This window comes from Pyrgilauda ruficollis, unplaced genomic scaffold, assembly GCF_017590135.1.
Source record: "Pyrgilauda ruficollis isolate IOZ18807 unplaced genomic scaffold, ASM1759013v1 scaffold48, whole genome shotgun sequence".
Classification (NCBI taxonomy): Eukaryota; Metazoa; Chordata; class Aves; order Passeriformes; family Passeridae; genus Pyrgilauda; species Pyrgilauda ruficollis.
Genome location: NW_024526377.1, coordinates 1,002,385 through 1,027,102, shown reverse-complemented (window position 1 = coordinate 1,027,102; position 24,718 = coordinate 1,002,385). Strand labels below are relative to the sequence as shown.

Below are 24,718 nucleotides of genomic sequence, written 5' to 3'. Positions count from 1 at the left end.
CTCAATCAATGAATAAAACTTTGATCCTGCTGCTTCTGGAGCCTGTGTGCACTCACCAAAAACGATTAGTTCTTTACAGTTAACAATTTCACTGTTTATTAAACAAAATTTTAATGCAAAATTGATTTTTTCCCCTGCAAGTTGACAGTGCAGTTAAAGAGTTTGTATTTGCCTATCGAGACAGCTCTTAAAAACCGTGGGGGTTAGGAGTGAAATTGAATTCTGATTTCCAGCTCCATAAAGCTGGGGGCAAACAGGAGCTGATTGCTCACCTGCTGGAAGGTGAGCACAGGGATTTCAGGGAGCTGTGCACCAGGCTGGGCTCGCTCCTGAGCCAACACAGGGAGAGTCTCCTGGGGCTGGGGCTCCGCTCTGATGGCTGGGAACAAACAGGAAGGGGAGCTCAGATCTGCCTTATCCTGGGAATGCTCTGGGGAGCTCAGACCTTCTCCTGAAGGGCCAGAGCAAAGGGCTCAGCATGTCCCCACGTGCTCAGCGTGTCCCCAGCTGTTCAGCGTGTCCCCAACTGTTCAGCGTGTCCCCAAAGGCCTGAGTGTGTCCCCAAGGTCTCAGTGTGTCCTCAAAGGTCTTGGCATGTCCCCAAATGTCACAGTGTGTCCCAAAAGGTCTCAGTATGTCCCCAGGGTCTCAGTGTGTCCCCAAAGGTCTCAGCATGTCCTCAAAGGTGTGTCCCCAAAGTGCTCGGTGTGTCCCCAAGTACTCAGCATGTCCCCAAAGGTCTCAGCATGTCTCCAAGGTCTCGTCTTGTCCCCAAAGTTCTCAGCATGTCCCCAAGTGCTTGGTGTGTCCCCAAAGGTCTCAGTGTGTCCCCAAGGTCTCAGCATGTCTCCAAGGTCTCGTCTTGTCCCCAAAGTTCTCAGCATGTCCCCAAGTGCTTGGTGTGTCCTCAAAGGTCTCAGTGTGCCCCCAAAGCGTGGTCCCTTCCTTTAGGGAGATATTTATCCTTTGACCTTTCTACATAGGGAATTTTGGAGCTGTTTCTCCCTGTGCTCTGTCACAGTAAATCCTCCAAAGCGCTGAAGGCAAAAACAAGATCCCAGATAATTTGTTTGGCCGTTTTATCTTTATCGTTAACAACGTGGTTTCAGTGATTTTAGCTGGTTTTAATGGCTGTATTTGATCACTTTCCCAAGCAGCAGCCCAGTGCAGTGGAGCTGTGGCTCTCCAGTGTTGGGGCTGGTGGCATCTCCCATTTCCCCATTTTCCCATTTTGCAGTGGCGAACTCCACCACGGGCAGCGGCTCGCGCCGGGACTCGCTGACGGGCAGCAGTGACCTGTACAAGAGGACCTCGAGCAGCCTGACCCCCATCGGGCACAGCTTCTACAATGGCCTGGGCTTCTCCTCCTCCCCCGGGCCCGTGGGGATGCCCCTGCCCAGCCAAGGCCCCGGCCACTCGCAGACTCCTCCTCCTTCCTTGTCCTCACATGGATCCTCCTCCAGCCTCAACCTGGGTAAGAGCCCTGCTCTGCTCTCCTCGGTGTCCCTGGTTCCCCAGGGCTGGAGTTCTGTGGGGTCTCACAATCATTTAGGTGGAAAACGATCTTTAATTCAGCTCCAGCCCTCCTGATGTGTGTCCTACAGTGTTCAGCTGGGAACAGCTTTCCGTCTTTCCTCCTTTTTCCTGTCTTGGTTTGAACATACAGGTGTCTGCTAAGGAAGGCAGGAGCCTCCCCTGAAATGGAAAATGCAAACCCCCTCTCTCCAAATTATAATTTTGGGATTAAGGGGCTCTCAGATAAAGATGTGGGAATTGGAATAACAGTTATTTACTAGGGAAACTAAAGATACAAATGCAATTGTACAAACCAACCCTGCCAGAGTCAGAGCAGGCGCTGAGCCCTGTGGGTCAGGGCGGTGGCACAGTCCCATCCCATGGGGGCTCAGCCCTCCTGCAGTGCCAGCTGTGGTTCTGCTGGAGCAGGGATCCTGCACAAGGCTGGAGTTTTCCTCTGAAGCTCCAGGGCTGCTGTGGATGGGCCTGCTCTTCCTCTGGGAATGCAGGGCAGGAGAAAGCTGCTCCTCTGGGAATGCAGTGGGCAAAGGCTGCTGTGCTGTTCCAGGCTCAGATTGTATCCAGGTAGGAATGCTTGGCTCCTGCCCTGGGCGGAGCATCTCCCAGTGGGATGCTGGAATTTGATCAGCCATGCAGGGACACTCAGTGGCCATGGACAGCAGAGATCTCCTGGAGGGAGGATTGGCTGTGGGAGAGATAAAGAAACCTGCCCAGAGAACAGCAGAGAACTGCCCAGCTCTGACAGGGGGGGACAGAGCACACGCCCCCATTTCCAACCTAAGACATTTCCTTAGCTTGAAATTAGGGATAATATTTCCTAGTGTTTATAAAACAGGATTTTCTTGCATTGGTCTTGGTAACAGGAGCAATGGTTTGTGGAATAAAATAGATAAGGAGAGTTGATCTTCAATTTAAATGGTTTTAAAGGGGATGTTTTAAAATACCCATTACATTGGAAACAATGAGCTTGGAATACAATTCCTCCTTTTAACCAGTATTTCCTGGAGCAGTGCTCAGCTTTGAGCTGAGGATTTGGTGAGTTTACCTTGGAAAATTTCCCATCAGTGTGGCCTTATCAAAAGCACAGGAGGAATCATTTTGGGAAGATCCATGACTTTGTGCAGCAGAATCTTCTCAAAGAGCTTCTGCCTGGCCTGCAATAAAACAAATCTTAAAAATAAATAAAGCAAATATTAAATAATAAAGCAGTGCCCATCTGAACCTCCTGCAGTGTTCATTCCCTCATAAACAAACCAAAGAGATTATTTGTTGCACCTGCAGCAGGTAATTTAATATTTCCTCCAAAAATTCACATGGTTTTGGTTGTGTCATGAATCTGCTGGGTTTAACAAAACTTCTGCTTCTCAGAGCAGTTTTCCCCCTTCAGCAGACACTGTATTATGTTTATTCCATGCATGTGTGATAAATCCAGTGCTGGCTCTAGGTTAGCTGGAATAGTCATAAATATGATTCTTGGAGATCAAGTTCAGATTTACCATCGTGCCTTGTTCAGAGCTGTAATAGAACTGGAAGGATTTTGACTTTATTTATGCAGCTGCGGAGGCCTTGGCTGACAGTTAAATGGCCACAATAAATTAGTCCTGAGGAGGAAGCAGATTCCAAACCGAGGAAAAAGCTGGTTGCCCTTGCAGAAAAAAAAAAAAAAGGAAAAAAATCTTAAAAATTATATATCCACAAAGAATCTTAAGAATTCCTCTGGATCAGAGGAAGGTGGATCTGTCTGGGAACAAACTCTGGAAAGGAATTGGAATTAGTATCCCCAGAAATGGATTATGCTCCAGAGGATCAGTGTAGGGCTTCCCATCTTCCCAAAGTATTCCTGTCCTTGTGCCCTTGTCCCTTCCATGGCTGGTTCCATGCTGGGTGATGCTGTAGGTCAGATTTCACCTGGGATAGATCTGATTTTGGGGGATTTGACCTTGAAGTCCATGAAAAGTCATTTTATTTTTTAAAGTTTCTCTTTCGTTGGTAGTGGAGGGCAGTGGGAAGGGGGGTCTGGTTTCCTGTGTAATAAAATCAGTTCTGATGGAGAGGAGAAGGCTCCAGGGAGAGCTCAGAGCCCTTGCAGGGCCTGAAGGGGCTCCAGGAGAGAAACCATCAGTTTCTTTGTAGTTTTTGGTAAAATCCCACTCAAGTCTGGGATCTGACCCAAGTCCTGGCACAGAGGAGCTGGAGGCACCCTATGATTTCAGGCCTTTGGTGGGGTTCAGAATTGTGATTTAGGAAGCTTGTTCCCCACAGGATCTCTGTGGTCCCAGGATGATGTTGAGTATCCTGGGGAAACCTGCAGTCAGCATTCCCGTCAGGAGAGACAGGCAGGGGGGAAAGTGGAGTCACTCTGAATCTCCAAGTGATTGGGGCTTTCTCAGAAAACCTCTGACAGATTTTCTGTCCTGATTGTGCTTTTCACCAAGAGATAACAGCCTGAGTGCCAAACCCTCCCCTTTCCCATCAGTAACCATTTTCCACTTCAATCCCAACTCTTAATTTTGCTCCAGGTGTTAGAACAAAAAGTGGCAATTGTGAGAATTCCAGATGTGTGGGAAGCATCGATGCCCCCTTGCTCAGCTTGTCCCTCCTGGGTTTCCTCACCTGGGAAATGCTTTACTCTTCCTGTGGCAATCCTGCTCCTTCCAGGAGACAGGAATATCAAGAATATCACTGGGTGGCTTTTGGGAATTGTTGCTCAGTGTGGGAGTTGGGGTGCAGGAGGTGCTGGACACTCAATTGCATGGCAGCACAAGATGCTCTCAGCTCTCCTTTTCCTTGGGATAAAACAGGAGGAAAAAGGGTCTTCCCCTTCCTTGGGAAAGGAGAGTTCTGGCACCAGCTCTAGAGAAATTTGCCCAGTTCAGAGGTGTAGAATCACAAAATATCCTGAGCTGGAAGTGAGCCACAGAGGTCAGAATTAGTAGTTAATTAGGCTGTTATCAGATACAGAATTCTCATCCAGTTTCCTGCATGGGTGCTTCCTCCAGGTGTCAATGGCCAAAGAGTGCAGGTCCCTCAGCTCTGTTTTTATGGAATACTTCTAATTCCCGCACAGCTGCCAGGAGCTGCCTCTCTGCAGCCAGCCCTGCCAAGGTTTCCTTGGAGCTCTCCCCTCCGTGGCACAGATTCCTGCAGCTCATTTCTCTGGGTTTCCCCTGCCTCACCTCGACCCTGCAGGTCCCTGTGTGATCAGGATGTGTTCCCTGGAAAGACTTTGTTCCACCCAGGAAAATCCATGCAGGCTCCTCCTGCACCAGCAGAGGGATCCCAAGCCCTGCAGGAAAGGCAGAAATCAAATCCTCTGCCACCGTGCTGAGCCACATCCTGAAAACTTGCAGGCAGGGAAACAGCACTGGAAGGTTCAAGTTTGTTCCTGTCAAAGCTTCTCTTTGTGGGATGAAGTATCACCTGTCCCCATATTCCTGTTTTGGGGTCCCACAGCATCTCTGTTAATGTGGCTGCATATATTTTGGCCATTTGTGAAAGCACAGGGGTTTAAAACCTTTATTGGTTTTAATTTATTGGTATTTACCTGTGTGTAATAGTGATTTGTGGTTTTATATCCACATTTTTTATACTTTTATATCTATCCCCCACCCCCAGCACACTTCTTTTAACTCAGTTCCCTGCCAGGGCAGCAGGAGAGGTGGAAAAAACCTGAGGATGGAGGCAAAGGCAGTGGAAACAGCAAAAATGCTAAAATTTGGGAATGTTGGTTGGGATTGCCACTGGCCTGGTTCAGACACTTTGGACACAGAAGGAGGAGCAGAAGTTGTTACACTCTGTCAGAAAGCCACAGTCACAGATCTGATGTCATTGAATAGAGTCAGAATCACAGAATATCTTGGTTTAGAAGGGATCATCAGAGTCCTTTGCTGGAGTCTGTAGCTGTCCCCACCCTAATCCAGCAGTGCCACAGATGCTTGGACACATCCCCATCTAAATTCCTTGGTGAGCAGCTCACTCAGCTCGGTCAGGAATCACAAAATGGGGTCATGGAGGTTGGAAAAGCCCTTTGGGGTCATTGAGTCCCACCTGTGACTGATCAACGAACCCAGCTGAGTGCCATGCCCAGGAATTCCTTGGACCCCAACAGGGATGGGGAATCCAAATCTCCTTGGGCAGATCCAAGGCCTGAACATCATAAAACAGGATCATCAAGGTTGGAGAAGCCCTCCAAGGTCTTTGGTCACAGGTTGGACCTGATCTCCACAGGGGCACTGAGTGCCACATGTTCATTCCTTTGGCATCTCCAGGGATGGGGACTCCAAACCTCCCTGGACAGTTCCAGTGCCTGAACACCCTTCCAGTGAGGAAGTCCTGCCTAGAAATCCCACCTAGAAATTCTCTTAGAAATCCCACCTCAGCGTCATGCTTAGCTGAATGTCAGACCCCCCTCATGCTGGAACAGAACTCAGGGATCCAGTGTCACATCTGCGTCCCTATGAGGCCCCTCCATGCTTTGTTCCCTTGTCCCCATGAGGCTCATCCATGCCCCGTTCCCTTATCCCTGTCCATGCCCCGTTCCCTTATCCCTGTCCATGCCCTGTTCCCTTACCCATTCATGCCACATTCCCTTATCCCATCCCTGCCCTGTTCCCTTATCCCATCCACTCCCTTATGCCATCCCTGCCGTGTTCCCTTATCCCATCCATTCCCTTATTCCATCCATCCCTGTTCCCTTATTCCATCCCTGCCCCGTTCCCGTATCCCATCCATTCCCTCATCCCATCCATTCCCTTATCCCATTCATTCCCTTATCCCTATCCATGTCCCGTTCCCTTATCCCATCCCTGCCCCATTCCCTTATTCCATCTATTCCCTTATCCCACCCCTGCCCCATTCCCTTATCCCGTCCCTGCCCCATTCCCTTATCCCATCCATACCCTTATCCCACCCCTGCCCCATTCTCTTATCCCATCCATTCCCTTGTCCCGTCCCTGCCCCATTCCCTTATCCCATCCGTTCCCTTATCCTGTCTATCCCTGTTTCCTCGCAGGGGGGCTGACGAACGGCAGCGGCCGCTACATCTCGGCGGCGCCGGGGGCGGAGGCCAAGTACCGCAGTGCCAGCAGCGCCTCCAGCCTGTTCAGCCCCAGCAGCACGCTGTTCCCGTCGTCCCGGCTGCGCTACGGCATGTCCGACGTGATGCCCTCGGGCCGCAGCCGCCTGCTCGAGGACTTCCGCAACAACCGCTACCCCAACCTGCAGCTGCGCGAGATCGCGGGCCACATCATGGAGTTCTCCCAGGATCAGCACGGATCCAGGTGGGCTGGGCAGCCAGGCACGGCTGCTCCTCGCGGGAGTGTCCGTTGTGTTTCATGGCTGTGTTTCATGGTTGTGTTTTGTTGGTTCCATTTCGCGGTCGAATTTTGCGGTTGAGTTTCGCAGTTGAGTTTTGTGGTTGTGTTTTGCAGTTATGTTTTGTTGGTTCCATTTTGTGGTTGAATTTTGCAGTTGACTTCACGGTTGAGTTTTGCAGTTATGTTTTGTTGATTCCATTTCGCGGTTGAGTTTTGTGGTTGAGTTTTGCAATTGAGTTTCGCAGTTGTGTTTTGCAGTTGTGTTCTTTGGTTGTTGTTTTGTTGGTTCCATTTTGCTGGTTGAGTTTTGCGGTTGTGTTTATTGGTGGTTGTTTTGTTGGTTCCATTTTGCGGTTGAGTTTCGCGGTTGTTGTTTTGCGGTTGTGTTTTGTGATTGTGGTTTTGTGGTTGTTGTTTTGTTGGTTGCGTTTCACAGTTGCGTTTCACAGCTGAGTTTCGCAGTTGTGTTTTGTCTCACTTCCCCAAGCAGAGGCAGACCAGGGAATAAGCAGGAACAGCCAAGCCAGTGTCACGCTCAGAATCCCCAAGGATTGTCCAGTCCAATTCCTGGCCCTGCCCAGACACCCCAACAATCCCACCCTGTGCATGCCTGGGAATGTTGTCCAGGGTTGGGGACAGGTGCTGGTAGCAGGAATTCCTCCTCAGATTTAGTCTCAGATTTAGACTCGGGTGCCCTCATCACTCTGCACAGCTCCTGAAAGGTGCCTGTGCTCAGCTGGGGCTGGGCTCTTTCTCCAGGCACTGACAGAACCAGAGCACACAGCCTCAAGCTGCCCCAAGGGAAATACAGGTTGGATATTAGGAAAAAGTTTTTCACAGAAAGAGTGATAAAGTTCTGGAATGTTCTGCCCAGGGAGGTGGTGGAGTCACCATCCCTGGGTGTGTTTAACAAAGCCTGGATGTGGCACTGGGTGCCAGGCTTGAGTTGAGGTGTTGGGGCTGGGTTGGACTCCATGAGCTTGAAGGTCTCTTCCATCCCAGTGATTCTGGGAATTCTTTGAAAAAGAGCTTCCATGCTTTGTGGTTTGCTCGCTCATCCTGCTGGCACAGCTAAATCCATTTTAAAAGCCAGCTGGACACGAGGCCATCCTCCATTACTGCATTGAGATCTGCTTTGCTTGGAATGAAGATTCCAATATGTGGCCATGGACCTCATGGCTGTGACCACCCCGAGCTTTCAGATGGCTGGATAAAATAGCTGTGTTTGCAAGAGCATTGCAAGTTGTGGATGACTAAAATGTCTTAAATTTGAATATTTAACTTGTGATAGGAAGCTTAAGTTAATGAAAGTGCTTAATCTTCACGCCATAATAGGATTTTTCATGGTTGTTTCTGGAACACACGGGTGAGGCTTTGGGAAGGGGTTGAATGAACAGATGTGCCCGTGGCATCACTCCAAGGCCTGCTTTTCAGATTTATTCAGCTGAAACTGGAGCGTGCCACCCCAGCAGAGCGTCAGCTGGTGTTCAACGAGATCCTGCAGGCAGCCTATCAGCTCATGGTGGATGTGTTTGGGAATTACGTCATTCAGAAGTTCTTTGAGGTGAGTCTGCCCTCCCCTGCAGCTCTTCCTGTGGTTCATGCTGTGCTGAGGTGTTGGATGAGCCTGGAAAACCCTGCCTTGAGGCTAAACCCGTGGCTAACCTTCCCCACTGGCACTATCTCCTCCCCACAAGCTGTTGGATCTTTCTTGCTAGGGTGACTGAGGGATGGGACTCAGATTTATCTGAAAATAAACACTCTAAAAAGCAAAATATGTTGTGATAAACAGCAACGTTCAGGAGATGTAAATTTCCAGTGGGAAGTGGATGGGGGTTGGAATGAACTGAGCCTTCAGGTCCCTTCCAGCCCAACACCCCCCCCTGGCATTCTGGGAGGTGCAGATCCAGCACAGCTTGTCCAGGGTGCTGTGCTGAGCTGTCAGTGCTCCTGGACTTGGGAACAAGGGAGAAACTTCTCCAGTAACAGCAGCTGCTGGGAAGGTGTTGTGTTCCTCCACCCCTCTCTCTGGACACTGGTCTGGTCCTTCACCAGGTGTTCCTGGTGCTTCTGCCCAGTAACTGAGAATCAGAATCACAGAACCTCCTGAGCTGGAAGGGACCCACAAGGATTGAATCCAGCTCCTGCCCCTGCCCACACACCCCAGCATCCCACCCTGTGCATGCCTGAGCCATTGTCCCAGCACTTCTGGAGCTCTGGCAGCCCTGGGGCTGTGACTTGTCCAGGGCTGGTTGGTCACCCTGGTGGCCCCAGCCCCTTTGGGGTTTGCAGGCAGACACAGAGCACGTCTGGCTGGGCCAGTTCACCCCTTTCCCATGGGACTGATCTTTCATCCTTCTCCGTGGGCATCTCCTGCCCCCAGGGTGGGAGGGCAGTGCCAGTGGCCAGGGCAGGGGTTTGTCCTTGCAGTGACTGTTTCTCCTGCCCCAGTTTGGCAGCCTGGAGCAGAAGCTGGCGCTGGCAGAGCGCATCCGTGGGCACGTGCTGTCCCTGGCCCTGCAGATGTACGGCTGCAGGGTGATCCAGAAGGCCCTGGAGTTCATCCCCCCAGACCAGCAGGTAATTGTAAGTTTCAATTTTAACTTTCTTCTTGATGTTTGATGTTCCTGAGCTGTTCCCTCCTGTCCCTCTTGTGCCTGGTGTTCCCTTGGTTTGGTTCCTGGCATGTTTGTGGTGTTCCTTGTGCGTGACGAGTCCGTGCCACTGTCCTTCGTTGTCATTGTCACCTCCTTGTTCCCCTTCCCTGGCCATGGGGCTGCTTCTCTGTTAATTCTCTGCAAGCAGATCATGTGGAAAACTGAAAATGAGGGTGAATTAAAAGAGATTTTTAAATCCCTTGAAGGAAGAGTTTTGCCTTTAATATTCACTGAGTTATTGCTATGTGGGTCAGCATCCTGCGCTCCTGCAGGGAGATGGATGAGGAGCTCCTCGTTCTGGCTTTGGAGAGATGTGGCTGATAGCCCCACTCAGAGCTCATTAATAAAGCACTTCCTCAAGGGTTTTAGGAACAATGAATTGAGATGAAAAATACTCTGGGCAGGCTGGCTTGGGAAGGGTTGGGAATGGTTGTAACAGGAATCTCAATGTAGGTTATGAAATTAAAAATATGAAAGAGGCTTTAGGAGTGGTCCTTCCCTTTAGGCTGAGCCTGAGCCAAGTGTGTCAGCAGGGCTGTTCCCAGGCTCCAGCACTGCTGCTCTAAGGATTTACTGTCTCCTCCAGAGTGGCATTTTTGAGTACTCAGTGCTCCCCAAATTCCTGGGTTTGGTTCATTTATAAAACTGAATTCACCCAGATCCTGTCAAAGCATTAAAATGCCCCAAAGTGTCATTTCTGTTTGTGATTGAAGCTTCCTCTCTGCACATGGGGTACATCAGTCATGTCTAAACTTCATTAATTCCTTAATTACCACCTGTGTAAAATCCCAGCAAGTTCTGAGCCCAGAGCTGACCGTTTTAGTGACAGGTGACCCTGGTAACCCAAAGAGTTGGTGAACTTTGTGCATTTTAGATTTGCTTCTCTTCAAGGGGAGCAGAGAGGAAAATGGGGAATGCACAGGAAACCTCTGGCTCAGTTAGGATTTCTTTAATTTAGATTCTTGGGAGATGATGCTCATCAACAAAGAGGGCTTCGTCTTCCTAGACTCCCAGGATGGTTTGGGTTGGAATGGAGCTCCAAGTTCCTGTCCAGGGCCCTCCCAGCAGGCTGCTAACAGGGTGCCAGTGTAGGATTTTCCCTGCTGGTTTCTGTGTCCAGCCAAGCCTCATCTCCTGGCCATGGGAGCACCCCTCAGTCCTGTGCCATTCCTGCCCAGGCCAGCAGTGCCAGCTGTGCTCTCTGAGCTGGGGATGCTGGTGGTGCTTTCTGTTTGTGCTGTGTCCTCTGTAGAACGAGATGGTTCGGGAGCTGGACGGGCACGTGCTCAAGTGCGTCAAGGACCAGAACGGGAACCACGTGGTGCAGAAGTGCATCGAGTGTGTGCAGCCCCAGTCCCTGCAGTTCATCATTGATGCCTTCAAGGGACAGGTGAGGCCCTGCCCAGCTCCTGCTGCCTGCTTGGAACAGCCTCAGAGTGGCTGGGACTTCAGTTCCTGGGAATTCTCAGTTTTAGCAGCTGTTGCTTGCAGGGTTGATTCAGCCATTTGAGAGTCCAGAAACTCCTTGGTGGTCACATCCATGTTATCGTTTCTGGGCAGAGCTGTCAGAGTAAAACCTCCTTGCATGAGTCTGTTCTCCTGGAATATTGAGTATTTTTGAGTGATGAGGGAAAACAAGGCTCTCCCTAATCCATCTTCCCAGTGAAGTTGGTGAGCAGAGTTTTGTGCTGCTGAGGTACCTTAGTCATGTCTAAACTTCATTAATTCCTTAATTATCACCTTGCTTGTGTAAAATTCCAGCAAGTTCTGAGCCCTGGGCTGATCCCCTTTTAGTGATAGGTGACCCTGATAACCCAAAGAATTGGTGAACTTTGTGCATTTCACATTTGTTTCTCTTTGAAGGGAGCAGAGAGGAAAATGGGGGATGCAGAGGAGAGCAAAGTTTCATTAAGATCCCTGTCTGTGCAGGTGGCTTAGGCTGAATACTGATTCCCAAGGGCCTCAGAGCAGGGAAAATGCAGGTGTTTAATCTAGAAATGGGCAATTGTCCTTGACTCTCTTAGTTCTTTGTTTTTTTTATTGGTGTCCTCTCCTGAATCAGTGTTCTGGGTATCAGTTGTGGCTGGCTTTACTCAGCCTGCTTCAGGTCCCAGTACAAAAGTGCTACTTTTGGGGTGTTCCCAACCTCAATTTAATTGGCTTTGCAGGGGCACTTTGAAGTTTTGAGGACTTGCCCCAGGGATGTGAGGACAGCAGGAACCAGGAGCTGGGGAAAGTGGGGATTTGGTTGGTTGGGTCAAAACAAACAGGATTCTGGCTGGAGACTTGCTCCTGACTAGAGTTTAAGCATGGATTTTCCATTTGGTGTTTGGGAAGGCAGAAACATCTGTGGGACCTCAGCTGGTGGCACTGACATTTCCTTGACCAGTTGTCCCGGTTTAATCTGAACCTTCACACAGCAGATTAAACTTAGCACCTCCGGATGATTTTCCTGCAGTTAATTGCACTCCAGGCCCTGTTTCCCTGCAGGGCTTACTCACCAGTTATTAAAAATGTGTGACTGTTGATTTAAACTTCAGTGCTTGGATTTGCTGCTGTTGTTAAATCAAAGCAACCAAACGGGACTTTGTGCTTCAGACAGAAAACGGAGCAGCAATCACAGAATGTGTCATGTTCTCACCCACAGATCTGCTAATCCATTAGAAATGAGAAAGATTCTTTGTTGTCACTTCTCCTAAGCACTGTTAAGGCTTTTAAACAAATCCAAACAGTTGAGAAAAATCCTTTGCTGGGCATTTTTAACTTTTCTGGCTCATAGCATTTCTTAAATAGCTTAAAATTTGTGCTGGCAAACAATGTGCTGGAATTATTTGGAAAGAATAACCAAGCTTCTAGCAATGCTTGGTTGTTCCAGGGCTTTTTTATGAATCAAGAGGTTTTACCATTTGTTTTTCATGAATGGGAAAGCTGAGACTTCTCCAGGTGGGGATGGGATGTGCCTGGATCCCTGGTGGGTGTTTCCAGTTGCAGCTGGTGCTGCCTGGAGCTGACATTCCCTGCAGGAATCCTGGCAGTTTCTGGGATTCCCAAGGACTAATGGCGTGTTGCTGCCTGTCCTCTGTCCCCAGGTGTTTGCTCTGTCCACGCACCCCTACGGCTGCCGGGTGATCCAGAGGATCCTGGAGCACTGTCTGCCCGAGCAGACCCTGCCCATCCTGGAGGAGCTCCACCAGCACACGGAGCAGCTGGTGCAGGTCAGTGGGGAAGGGGCTGCAATGTGCCCAGGTCACTGCTGAGCGCTGGGACAGCTCCTGCAGGGAGCATTCCCACCTGGAAAAGGGATGGGAGTGAGCACAGCAGCAGGAATTTCACCAGCACCGGGCACAGGTCCAGGGGGTGCCAGTGGTGTTGTCACCTCCCTTCCTGAGGAGGCCCCGTGTCCTGGTGCTTCTCTCAGTGCCGGGAAGAGCAGGAGGGGTGCCAGGAGCTGGTCACTCCAGGGAAAAGGAGGTGCCAAGTCACTGGAATTCTTAAAAAGAGTTGGTTCTGTGCTCACCCCCCTTCTGGCTGCCTTCCCTCCTCCCTGCAGTCCCTCAGAGAACCTGGTGTGTCAGGGTTTTACATGGATTCTGCTCTTGGGGCCTGTGGAGAAAACCCAGCCAGCAAACCCCGTCCTGGTCCAGTTCCCAAATTCCCACTCAGTTCCCAAGGCACAAACTGGTGAAATATGAGCTGGTCCAGTGCCCAAGTCCTGTGTGCTCAGCACTGGGAAGTGGGAAGAGGCTGAGCATGGTCATCAAGCCATGCCTGTGGTGCCCTGAACTGGAAAATAAATATCCTGTGGTGTGAAAGTTCCTAAATTCACAACAGTGGCCCCTAGCCAGACCTGTGGCAAGCCCCTCCAGGACGTGGGATTTGGTAGGTTTGAACCTGGGAATAAGCAGAATATGGACATTCCCTGTGCAAGCACATAATTTAGAGTTCTATAAATAATACAATTTCTACAAAAATGCATCATTTTTACCACCTGGTACCACTCTAGAATGCACATTTTTTGCAGAAATAGAAAGTATTGTGCTGATTTGTACAGTAAATATTATAATTAATCTTTAGTTGAACTTCTAACTCTGAATGCACTTTGGGAATCAGTTTGCTGGGAATGCTTCTAATCCACTTATCCACCTTTTGTGACCATTTCTGCTGTCTCCCACCCAGGACCAGTATGGGAATTACGTTATCCAGCACGTCCTGGAGCACGGCCGGCCCGAGGATAAGAGCAAGATCGTAGCAGAAATCAGAGGCAACGTGCTTGTGTTGAGTCAACATAAATTTGCCAGGTAGTGATTCCTTCCTTAAATTCTCCCTCTGGGAGCATGGACACATGGAGGAGCTGCAGGAGACTTAGGGGTGGGTGTAGGGGAGGTGAAAATTACTTTTGCTTCATAAAAAATGTCATTTATAACAATTATAAACTGAGGTGTGTCAGCCATGGAGGTGTGTCATGGAGGAGGATGAAGGTGTAGAAGGGTAGTTCTAATCCAAGCTCCTGAATTTAACCAAGAATTCTTGTGTGTTTTGGTTTATCTGATATATTTTCATGGGGTTTAAGTTGTCACTACCCCTTGGATAGTAAGAACATTCATTCCCCTGGGATGCTGTGTCCAGCCACGGGGAGATTTGGGAAATCAATGCAGCAACAATCCATTCCACTTTTCCCAGAGGAATTTTCACTCACAGAGTCATTCCCAGCTTTTTGCTCTGTCCCTTTTGAGTCACACCCAAGGACCCCTCCAAGGGGAGCTGCAGCATTCCTAGATACTGCAGAGCCACATGTAGGTGAAGCAGGACCCAGGTATTTGTGGATGTCAGGACAAAGCAGTGCTTCCCACATGTGTGAATCCCTGCTGGATGTGCTTCCAGCCCTTGGAACATGAAGGCTGAGCTCTTCAAAGGCTCAGAATTCCCGCTTCCTCTGATGAGAGTACCCATGGACACGAGGGAAGTAGAACATTAATGAGAATTAGGAGAGAGTGGCTTCACGTTGTTATTTCAGGTTCTTCCTCCCTGCTTTGCCTGGTTCTTTTTTCCCAAACTTCTTTCCAGCTGGAGCATTAATTAGTGGAGGGTTCCCTGAGCTGAGCAAACCCACTGGGTGATGCTGTGAGTCAGGCAGGGCTGTGGGATGAGCCCAGCACAGCTCGTGGTCCCCTTTCATGTACCCTACTTCTGCATCTCCAGAGAGCTCAGGCTGCTCATTAATATATTCAGGAATTCTGGAAATCCTCTGCTTGGCTGAGATTTTTCATTCCTGAACCAGCATTTCCCTGTTGTTCTAACCTTGGATGTCCATTCCCACCACGTTCCACCATGGGGAAAATCAAAACAACAACTTGGCTTCTCTGTTGTGAGAGTGGACACTGACCTCATAGAGCATCATGGACACTGGCCTGAACTGGTCCGGTTTCCAAATTCCCACTCAGATCCCAAGGCACAAATTGGGTGAAATACGAGCTGGTCCAGATCCCAAATTCCCACTGAGATCCCAAGCACTGTTTGACATTGCTGAGCTCTGCCAGCACAAATCCCCTGCCCTTGTAGCAGCACATGAGATCTTCTTAGGGTTGGGTGAAAAGCTCTGAGGAGACATTCCCAGTCCCAGTTCCTGTTCCCATTCCCCAGTTCCCGTTCCTATTCCCAGTTCCCGTTCCCAGTTCCCATTCCTATTCCAGTTCCCATTCCCAGTTCTTTGTTCCCACTCCCATTCCCAGTTCCCATTCCCAGTTCCTAGTTCCCATTCCCGTTCCCATTCCCAGTTCCCATTTGCAATCCCATTCCCCATTCCTGTTCCCATTCTCAGTTCCCATTCTCAGTCCCACTTCCCTTTCCCCATTCCCGTTCCCATTCCCCATTCCCAGTTCCCATCTCATTGCCGATTCGTCATTCCCATTCCCCATTCCCAGTTCCCTGTTCCCATTCCCCATGCCCCATTCCCATGCCCCGTTCCCGTTCCCCATCCCCGTTCCCATCCCGTCCCCGCTGACGCTGCCGTGCCCTTGCAGCAATGTGGTGGAGAAGTGTGTGACGCACGCGTCGCGCACGGAGCGGGCCATGCTCATCGACGAGGTGTGCACCATGAACGACGGCCCCCACAGTGCCTTATACACCATGATGAAGGATCAGTACGCCAACTACGTGGTGCAGAAGATGATCGACGTGGCAGAGCCAGCCCAGAGGAAGATTGTCATGCACAAGGTGGGCACTGGGGGCTGGGGAGGGACAGCCTGGCACTGCCACGCTGGGCGTGCAGGGAAGTGGTGGCAGAGGGGTTGGAGTGTTTCAGTGGCTGGGAGGTGGAAATTACAGAAGGGTTTGGGTGGAAGGGACCTCAAAACTCATCCTGTTCCACCCCAGGGACACCTCCCAGTGTCCCAGGTGCTCCCAGCCCCAATGTCCAGCCTGGCCTTGGGCACTGCCAGGGATCCAGGGGCAGCCACAGCTGCTCTGGCAATTCCAGCCCAGCCCCTCCCCAGCCTGCCAGGGAACAATTCCCAATTGCCAAGATGCCATCCAGCCCTGCCCTCTGGCAGTGGGAGCCATTCCCTGTGTCCTGTCCCTCCATCCTTGTCCCCAGTCCCTCTGCAGCTCTCCTGGAGCCCCTTCAGGCCCTGCAAGGGCTCTGAGCTCTCCCTGGAGCCTTCTCCTCTCCAGGGGAGCACCCCCAGCTCTCCCAGCCTGGCTCCAGAGGGGCTCCAGCCCTGCAGCAGCTCCCTGGATTCCTCTGGGCTCTCTCCAGCAGCTCCAGGTGCTGCTGCTGTTGGGAGCCCATGGAACAATTCCATCCCAGTATTCCATCTGTCCCTGCCCTCTGTCTGAGTGCAGCCATTCCCCATGTGCTGTCACTCCATTCCCGTGTCACAAATCCCTCTCCAGCTTTCTGGAGGAGTACGGAGCTGCCCCTGGGCTTGAGCTGCAGCTGGCAGCAGTGCCCGTGTCCCAGTGACCCAGTTCTGCACGGAGCAGGCGCCGCTTCTGCCAGCGTGGGGCTGGGCCTGCAGCTCCCGGGCTGGGGACATCAGAGTGACACCAGGAGCCACCTGGGCCTGGGGCTGTCCCCCCATCTGTGTCCCTCTATGTCCCTGGGGCTGTTTCCCTCTGGCTCTGTGGGCAGTGTCCTTGTGGCCTGTGCCCCTCTGCCTGTGTCCCAGTGTGTCCCCCTGTCTGTGTCCCTGCAAGCTGTCCCTCTCTGTCCCTGTGGGCTCTGCCCCTGCTGCTTGTGTCCCTCTGTGTCCTCCTGCCTGTGCTCCTCTGTCCCTGCTGCTTGTGTTCCTCTGTGTGCCTTTGGCTGTGTCCCTGTGGCAGTGTCTTTTGTGTCCCTGTGGGCTGTATCCCTTGGGCTGTGTCCCTGTGTCCCTCTGCCTGTAGCTGTGTCGCTCAGGCTGTGTCCCTCTGTGTCCCTGTGACTGTGTCCCTGTGTCCCTCTGCCTGTAGCTGTGTTGCTCAGGCTGTGTCCCTCTGTGTCCCTGTGGCCGTGTCCCTGCTGGATCTGTCCCCCTGCCTGTCTGCTGTGTCTGTGTCCCTGTACCTGTGGCTGCCAGCCCCGCCTGTCCCTCCATGTCCCTCCGAAGGCCACTGGCCTTGCCTGGTGCCACCATGCTGGTGCCGCCTCCGAGCCCACCACCATTAATCGAATCCTCTGTTTCTCACTTTTAAATGAATCTTGGTGTGACACTTCCCAGAATCCTGGGATGCCTGAGGCTGGAAAAGCCTCCCAAGGCCACTGAGTGAAGCCTGTGCCCCATCCCCAGCTTGTCCCCAGCTTGTTCCCAGCAGAGCTCTGAGTGCCACCTCCAGGAATTCCTTGGACATCTCCAGGGATGGGCACTCCAAACCTCCCTGGGCAGTTCCAATGCCTGAACACCCTTCCCATGGAGAAAAATCCTCCTGATATCCTAAACTTCCAGGGTTTAGTATTACCCTGCAGTGTTTGAATGCACAGCCACCCCAGGAGTTCAGATTTATCCAAAATGAAGCCATTTGGAATGAAATCTGCCTTGCTGCTGTCCCCAGCTCCCTGTGTCTGCTGCTCCAGGGGCAGGGAGCCCTGGAAACAGGGAATATCTTCATTTTCCTGCCTTTAAAGGTCACATTTTCAGGGCTGTAGAATGGCAGTGGATGGAGAATAACAGGCTTTAGATGGGGGTGGGGCTGAGGGGATTTTAATTTTCCTCGGTGACATTTGTTGGGGTCACTTGATGAAAAAAGCCCAGGTACAGCCAGAGAAATGAAATCCTGACTGACCCAGGCATGGAATAGCTGAGATTTATTTATTTTGAACAATGTCAGGTATTCAAATGCTAATGAAGCTTTTTTTTTTAATTATATTTAAGCATCCTTGACTAAACCAGACTGATTTTTCTGTAAGAAATGGCACTTTGTGGGAGGGAGCTGCTTTGACCTCCACGTGCATGGAATGAACACAAACAGCTGGAATAATCCTCAGGGATGTTAATTCTTAGGTTTAGGAGCCACTCAGAGTCATTCTTTTAACCCAAAATCTGTTTAGTCCACAAGAAATGCTAAAGATAATTAAATAACAATATCTGGCAAAGGATACACCCAATTTATCTGTGGCAGCAGAAGGGCCCTAGATGTGTTAATTCATAACAGAGAGTTGTGTATTAAAAAAAAATAACAAATTATTGTTCCTAACATTTCTTACTTTCTTTTTCCCATGGAGCAAAGCCTTTGGAATAAAATGCAAATTAGATTATCAGTGGGGCTGTCAAAAATAGCTCAGGGTTGACAGCTAAGTGGGCCTGAGTGAATGTGATTTCAGCTGTGATCCCAGGCTGCAGGAAAGCCTGGAAAAATGGAGCCAGGGGCTGTGGGAATGGCTGCTGATTGTGGAAAACAGCAGCTGGGGTGGGGCTAAAAATGGGGTTTTATTTGAGTTTGGGGTGGTTTTTTTGTTTTTTTTTTTAATAAAATTGAAAAGTGATTTTAACAGTTGTGTCAGTAAAGGGAGAAAGTGAAAGGAATGAAGCTGGACAGAGAAGGAAAGGTTGAAATTGGAGCTTCTCTGCTCCTTCTGTTGGGCACAGGGATCGTTCCTGCTGGGAATGGGGAGCCAGGTTGGATTTGTGCTTTGGGAATGGGTCCCTGGAGTGGAACAGAAATGTGAGGGACTGGAGGCTGAGCTGCTGAGGCAGGAGCAGTTGGAGATGAGGTCCCTGGTTGTGGGCAGTGGTGGGATGTGTCCACCCTTGGAGCAGGGAATGCTGGACATCCACGGGCTGTTCCCACTTGGAGAGGAGAAAATGGTGAAATCATGGAATCGTGGAATGGTTTGGATTGGAAATCCTTAAATTCCATCCAGTGCCGCCCCCAGGGACACCTCCCCCTGTCCCAGGTGCTCCCAGCCCCAGTGTCCAGCCTGGCCTTGGGCCCTGCCAGGGATCCAGGGGCAGCCACAGCTGCTCTGGCAATTCCAGCCCAGCCCCTCTCCACCCTCACAGCCAGGAATTCCTTCCCAGTATCCCATCTGACCCTTCCCAGGCAGTGGGAATCCATTTAAGTCAAAGCCACAGTGCTTGCCTTGTGCAGAATCCCACTGGGAGTTGGGGAACACAGCCTGGATTCCAGGAATTGTGTGATACTGATGTCTTGGGAAGGCTGCCCTAGGACAGAGCTAGACAGAGCTAAAGAATAAAGCAGGGATTTATTAAAAGGGTAATGGATCCATGGATCCACCTTGGGCAGCACAAGAGCCCAGCCAGGGCTGCACCCAAGATGAACCAAAATGGTCCCAAAATGCACGAGCGCTCACGGGGTCTCTCCCTGGGATCAGCTCTGCTCCATGTGCACATTGCAGTTCATTGTCCAATTCCAGCTTTAGCCCATGCAGTCCCATCCTGCTTGTTTTTCTCTCTCCAGCCCACGGGGTTTGTGCTCTTGGGCTGAGATTTGGATTACTTGTCCTTGGTCCCCATCTGGAGCAGGAATTGTTTTGTCTCCCTGCTCTGTGCAGAGAGCTCACCATCCCATAATATGAAGCCCAGACCCACACACCAAAGCAGAATAAAATCTGAAAAATAGAAAAGCTCAAACCTGAGACATCAGTGCCAGCGAAGACCTCTGGGGTCTGGGGGAGTTTGTGTGACCCAGGGGCTGGGTGTAACCCCACTGAGGTTCCTAAATCCCGTTTTTTTGCTGCTTTTCTCTCAGATCCGGCCCCACATCGCCACGCTGCGCAAGTACACCTACGGCAAGCACATCCTGGCCAAGCTGGAGAAATACTACATGAAAAACGGGGTGGATTTGGGGCCCATCTGCGGCCCTCCCAATGGCATCATCTGAGCAGGGGCTGCTCCAGAGGCACTCCAGGATCCCAGGAATCCACCCCAGAACCCACCCACACCACCCGCCACGGTTGCTAAAAAAACACAAACAAACAAAACCCACAAAAAAAAAAAAAACAAGCAAAGAAAAGCAGAAAAAAAAACCACAAAAAAAAAGAGAAGCCTTTGTAAATTTCTTTAATTTTATTATGCATAACATGTACTAATTATTTTTTTTAATTAACTAATTGCCCTGCTGTTTTACTGGTGTATAGAATTCTTGTACATAGGTCTCAGATGTACATGGAAGGCCACATTTTTGTTCACTGTTGTATCTATATTCCAAATGTGGAGACTTTCAGGGTGGTTGGTTCGAAGACAACAAACAAAACAGGAAAAAAAACCCCGTTTTTAATTCATCCTTTTTTGCAAATACCTTTTTTTGGGGTTTTTTTTCCTCCTTTTAGCCCAAAAATCAGTGAGAAGTTGGAATTTTAGTTCAGTGACACCACTGGTAGTAATACTAAAAAGAGAAAAATTCAACTTGCTAAAGTTAGGTTTTAAACAAAGACACCAAAATTCCGATTTTGGGACTTTTTAATGGCTTTATTTCTATTTTATTTTGACTGACATGCTGAAGGAGGGAGCTTAGCTGGCGTTTTGAGAAAATACCCAGAGTTTATCTAAAAGTGGAGGATTTTTAGGGTTTTTTATGCCCACTCCTCTGTTCATCTGGAGAGACACAATTTGATTATTTAGCATGAGGAAAAACAAAAAAATCCAACTCGGCTTTGGTCTTGCTTCTATAAATATATAGTGTATACTTGGTGTAGACTTTACATATATAAAAATTTGTAGTATTTTCTTGTTTTGATGTCTGATCTGTATCTATAATGTACCCTAGTAGTGGAACATACTTCTGACTGTACAATTGTACATTTGTAAACCTCTGTAATGTAAATGTGGAGAAGTTTGAATCGACATAAAACCCGTTTTTTGGTAAGAAAACAGGAAAAAAAAAAGAATTTAGCAAAACCTGTGCATTTCAGTGTATATTCACACCTTTTATGGTCGTAGCATATAGTGTTGTATATTGTAAATTGTAATTTCAACCAGAAGTAAATTTTTTCTTTTGAAGGAAATGTTCTCTTTATACAGCCTAGTTAATGTTTAAAAACAAAAAAGGAAGAAAAATAAACTGCTTGGTTTTATTTGTCACCTAGTTGGACGGTAGAGATCCTTTCTAAATGTTCTACAGACCTGATTCAGTTCCAAATAGTGTTTTTTTGAATCTTATAAAGTAATGTTTTGCTTCTTTTGTGACAGTAAGAAACAAAAAGTGCAAAAGTACAGCCCCCCCCTAGTTTTCCTTACAATCAGAGCCCCTTTTCACCTTGTAAAGTGTGAATCACCTCCCCCTTTTTTGTACAGAAGATGAACTGTATTTTGCATTTTGTCTACTTGTAAGTGAATGTAACATACTGTCAATTTTCCTCGTTTGAATATAGAATTGTAACACTACACGGTGTACATTTACAGAGCCTTGTGTATATTTCCAATGAACTTTTTTGCAAGCACACTTGTAACCATATGTGTATAATTAACAAACCTGTGTATGCTTCTGCCTGGGCGACTATTTTTTGTAACTCTTGTGTAGATTGTCTCTAAACAACGTGTGATCTTTATTTTGAAAAATACAGAACTTTGGAATCTGGCTCGGGGTTTCATGGAATCGTTTGTTGGAGTTTGGAGCCTCAATCCAGGGGCAGGACACAAGGAAGAGCTGGAGCTCTGCCTTCATGGAATTGGAGCTTCACTCCAAGGGCAGGAGCAGGACACAGGGAAGGGTTGGAGCTGTGCTGTTCATGGAAGGTTAAAATGGAATTTGGAGCTTCACTGTGGGACCAGGGCACAGGGAAGGGTTGGAGCTGTGCTGTTCATGGAATTGGAGCCTCAATCCAGGACACAGGGAAGAGCTGGAGCTCTGCTTTTCATGGAATGTTTATTTGGAGTTTGGAGCTTCATCCCAAGGGCAGGAGCAGGACACAGGGAAGAGCTGGGCCTGTATTTTTCATGGAATTGGAGCCTCAGTCCAGGGGCAGGACATGGGCAGAGCTGGGGCTGTGCTTCTCATGGAATGCTATGTTGGGGAGTTTGGAGCTTCACTGTGGGAGCAGGACACAGGGAAGGGTTGGAGCTGTGCTTTTCATGCTGGGGAGTTTGGAGCTTCACTGTGGCAGCAGGACACAGGGAAGGTTTGGAGCTGTGCTTCTCATGGAATTGGAGCTGCAGTCCGGGGACAGGACACAGGGAAGAGCTGGGGCTCTGCTTCTTACGGAGCGTGTAGTTGGGAGTTTGGAGCTTTGCTGCAGGACCAGGGCACAGGGAAAGGTTGGAGCTGTGCTTTTCATGTCAGTCCAGGGGCAGGACATGGGGAGAGCTGGGGCTGTGCTTTTCATAGAATGTTCAGTTGGAGTTTGGAGCTTCAATCTGGGAGCAGGAGAGAACATGGGGAAGGGCTGGAGTTGTGCTGGAGGGCTGGGATGGAGAGCAGGGAAAGGGGCATTTTTAATGGCTTTATTTCTGTCTTCTTTGTGAGTGATGTGCTGTAGGAGGGAGCTGAGCTGGTGTTTTTTGGGGGGAGAGAACACCTAGAGATGATTTTAAAGTGGAGGACTGAACAGGCTCCCCGGCGCACAGGGATGGGGGATTATTCTGAGACCCCACCTGCAGAGCTGCCCCAGCCCTGGAGCCCCCAGAATGAAGGATTTGGAGCTGTTGGAGAGAGCCCAGAGGAATCCAGGGAGCTGCTGCAGGGCTGGAGCCCCTCTGGAGCCAGGCTGGGAGAGCTGGGGGTGCTCCCCTGGAGAGGAGAAGGCTCCAGGGAGAGCTCAGAGCCCTTGCAGGGCCTGAAGGGGCTCCAGGAGAGCTGCAGAGGGACTGGGGACAAGGATGGAGGGACAGGACACAGGGAATGGCTCCCACTGCCAGAGGGCAGGGCTGGATGGGATCTTGGGCAGAAATTCATTCCCTGGTGCTTCTTCAGGCTGCTCCACAGAGCTGATGGTTCTACCCCCACTCACCCCTGCTGCCCCCATGATGTCCTGGTCTCCCTTACTCCCCCAATTCGCTGTTTAGGGAAGATCCAGCTCCACATTTCTTTCCCTGTGCGAACAGAACCCCAAAATCAGCCCCTCCTTCCCAGCAGTTTCCCCCATTTGCAGCATCCGGGACCTTCCTTATCCATAACTGCACTTTGCTGCATTTAAAATCCCTTTTCCAGAGGGACATTTGGGGAATGTTGATGAATCTGGGAACTTGTGGAGGCAGGGTCATGTGTGGTCAGGTGATGGAAGACAAGAAAATACCCATTTTACAGGAAATTACATATTCTGGCTTAGCATGTGCAAAGGGTGGGTTTGAAGCCCAGACTCTTCCCACGTCCCATTCCCACCCCTCAGCAGGGCCAGCCCGCCTGGGACCCCACTCTGGGATTGATCTGGGACCCTGTACTGGCATTGATCTGTTCCCACCCTGGGATCAATCTGGGATCCCCACACTGGGTTTGAGCTGGGATCCTGTTCTGGGGTTGATCTCTTCCCACGCTGGGATTGATCTGTTCCCACACTGGGACTGATCTGGGACCCCATACTGGGGCTGATCTTTTTCCACCCCGCTGGTGTTAAATTCAGCAGATTTGGGGTTTGACTCCATTTCTGCCCAGCGTTTGAGGCCACCCTCAGACGTGTCTCAGCATGGCCCCAAGCCACCAGGGGCACGGGCACTCGAACTTTGGGGCATTAGAGCTCTTTGGGTGTCTCTGAGCTCTTCACGGCCTCGTTTACCTGGTGGTGCCTGTGGAGCTCAGTCAGCCGCAGGTTTGGGGACAAACACGGTGAAAACAAGGGAGATAAATCTAGTTTGCAATGTTGAATTCAGCACGGAGCGTTCCACTCACGCTGCAGGGGAAGGGGAGCAAGCCCAGGCTGTTTGCTCCCCCAGACTCCTGCGGGTCCGGGCCCAGCCCTGGCACTGTTCCCACCCCGAGGTGCTCGGGAATGCGATCAGCTCTCACCCGGAGCCCCTGGCCCTGCCAGGTGACAGAGGGGACACGGCCCGGGAAGGACACGGGCGCTCCGTGCTGGCCCTGCCTCGCTCCCTCCTGAGCACAGCTGGTGCTTGCTGCTGGAGGAGGGATGTGAAGGGACCGGTCACCTCAGCCGGACCTGTCACCTCAGCCGGGTCCCCTGTGCCACCCCCTGTCCCATCACACTGCCCACTACCGAGGCGACACAAGGGGACCGGAGCTGCCGCTGTCACCGCGGCCGCAGGGGAACAAGGCCCTCGCTGGCAGCGCCCTCCGCCCGCCCCCAGCTCCTCCTGAGGGGTCCCACAAACCCCCGCCACCCTTCAGGGGCCACCCCTGGGGTGCCACCCCTCGGTGGGGACCCGCGGGGACCCTGCGGCCCTGGCCAGGGCCCTGCAGGGGTGGCGGCGGCCACGGCGGGGCGGTGCAGGCCCAGCAACGGGCCCGGCCCGGGCGGCGAGCGGGCCCGTGTGGGGACAGCTCCCTGCCTGGGGACCTGTGTGGGGACAGCTCCCTGCCTGGGGACCTGTGTGGGGACAGCTCCCTGCCTGGGGACCTGTGTGGGGACAACAGCCCTGCCTGGGGACCTGTGTGAGGACACCTCCCTGCCTGGGGACCTGTGTGGGGACAGCTCCCTGCCTCGGGACCTGTGTGGGGACAGCTCCCTGCCTCGGGACCTGTGTGGGGACAACAGCCCTGCCTGGGTACACCTCCCTGCCTGGGGACCCTGTGTGGGGACAGCTCCCTGCCTGGAGACACCTCCCTGCCTGGGGACATCCGGCACCAGGACCCTCTGTGTGGGGACATCCCGGCACCGGGACCCCG

The 24,718-nt window shown here is 50.8% G+C and overlaps 1 protein-coding gene across 6 annotated transcripts in view; it reads left to right on the top strand.

Moving 5' to 3' along the window:
• Nucleotides 1–21,520, top strand: part of PUM1 (pumilio RNA binding family member 1) — a 75,987-nt gene extending 54,467 nt beyond the window's left edge. For 3 of the 6 annotated variants that reach the window (XM_041479304.1, XM_041479303.1, XM_041479302.1), the window contains exons 14-22: nt 1,238–1,474; nt 6,548–6,815; nt 8,286–8,415; nt 9,303–9,431; nt 10,761–10,898; nt 12,598–12,723; nt 13,685–13,806; nt 15,529–15,721; nt 19,694–21,520. In XM_041479304.1, the coding sequence (XP_041335238.1) occupies nt 1,238–1,474; nt 6,548–6,815; nt 8,286–8,415; nt 9,303–9,431; nt 10,761–10,898; nt 12,598–12,723; nt 13,685–13,806; nt 15,529–15,721; nt 19,694–19,825 (1,475 nt within the window). In that variant the 3' untranslated portion in view covers nt 19,826–21,520. Of the gene's footprint in view, nt 1–1,237; nt 1,475–6,547; nt 6,816–8,285; nt 8,416–9,302; nt 9,438–10,760; nt 10,899–12,597; nt 12,724–13,684; nt 13,807–15,528; nt 15,722–19,693 lie in introns of all 6 variants that reach the window. The other 3 variants (XM_041479301.1, XM_041479300.1, XM_041479299.1) reach the window with 1 other exon arrangement.
• The last annotated feature ends 3,198 nt before the right edge of the window (nt 21,521–24,718 follow it).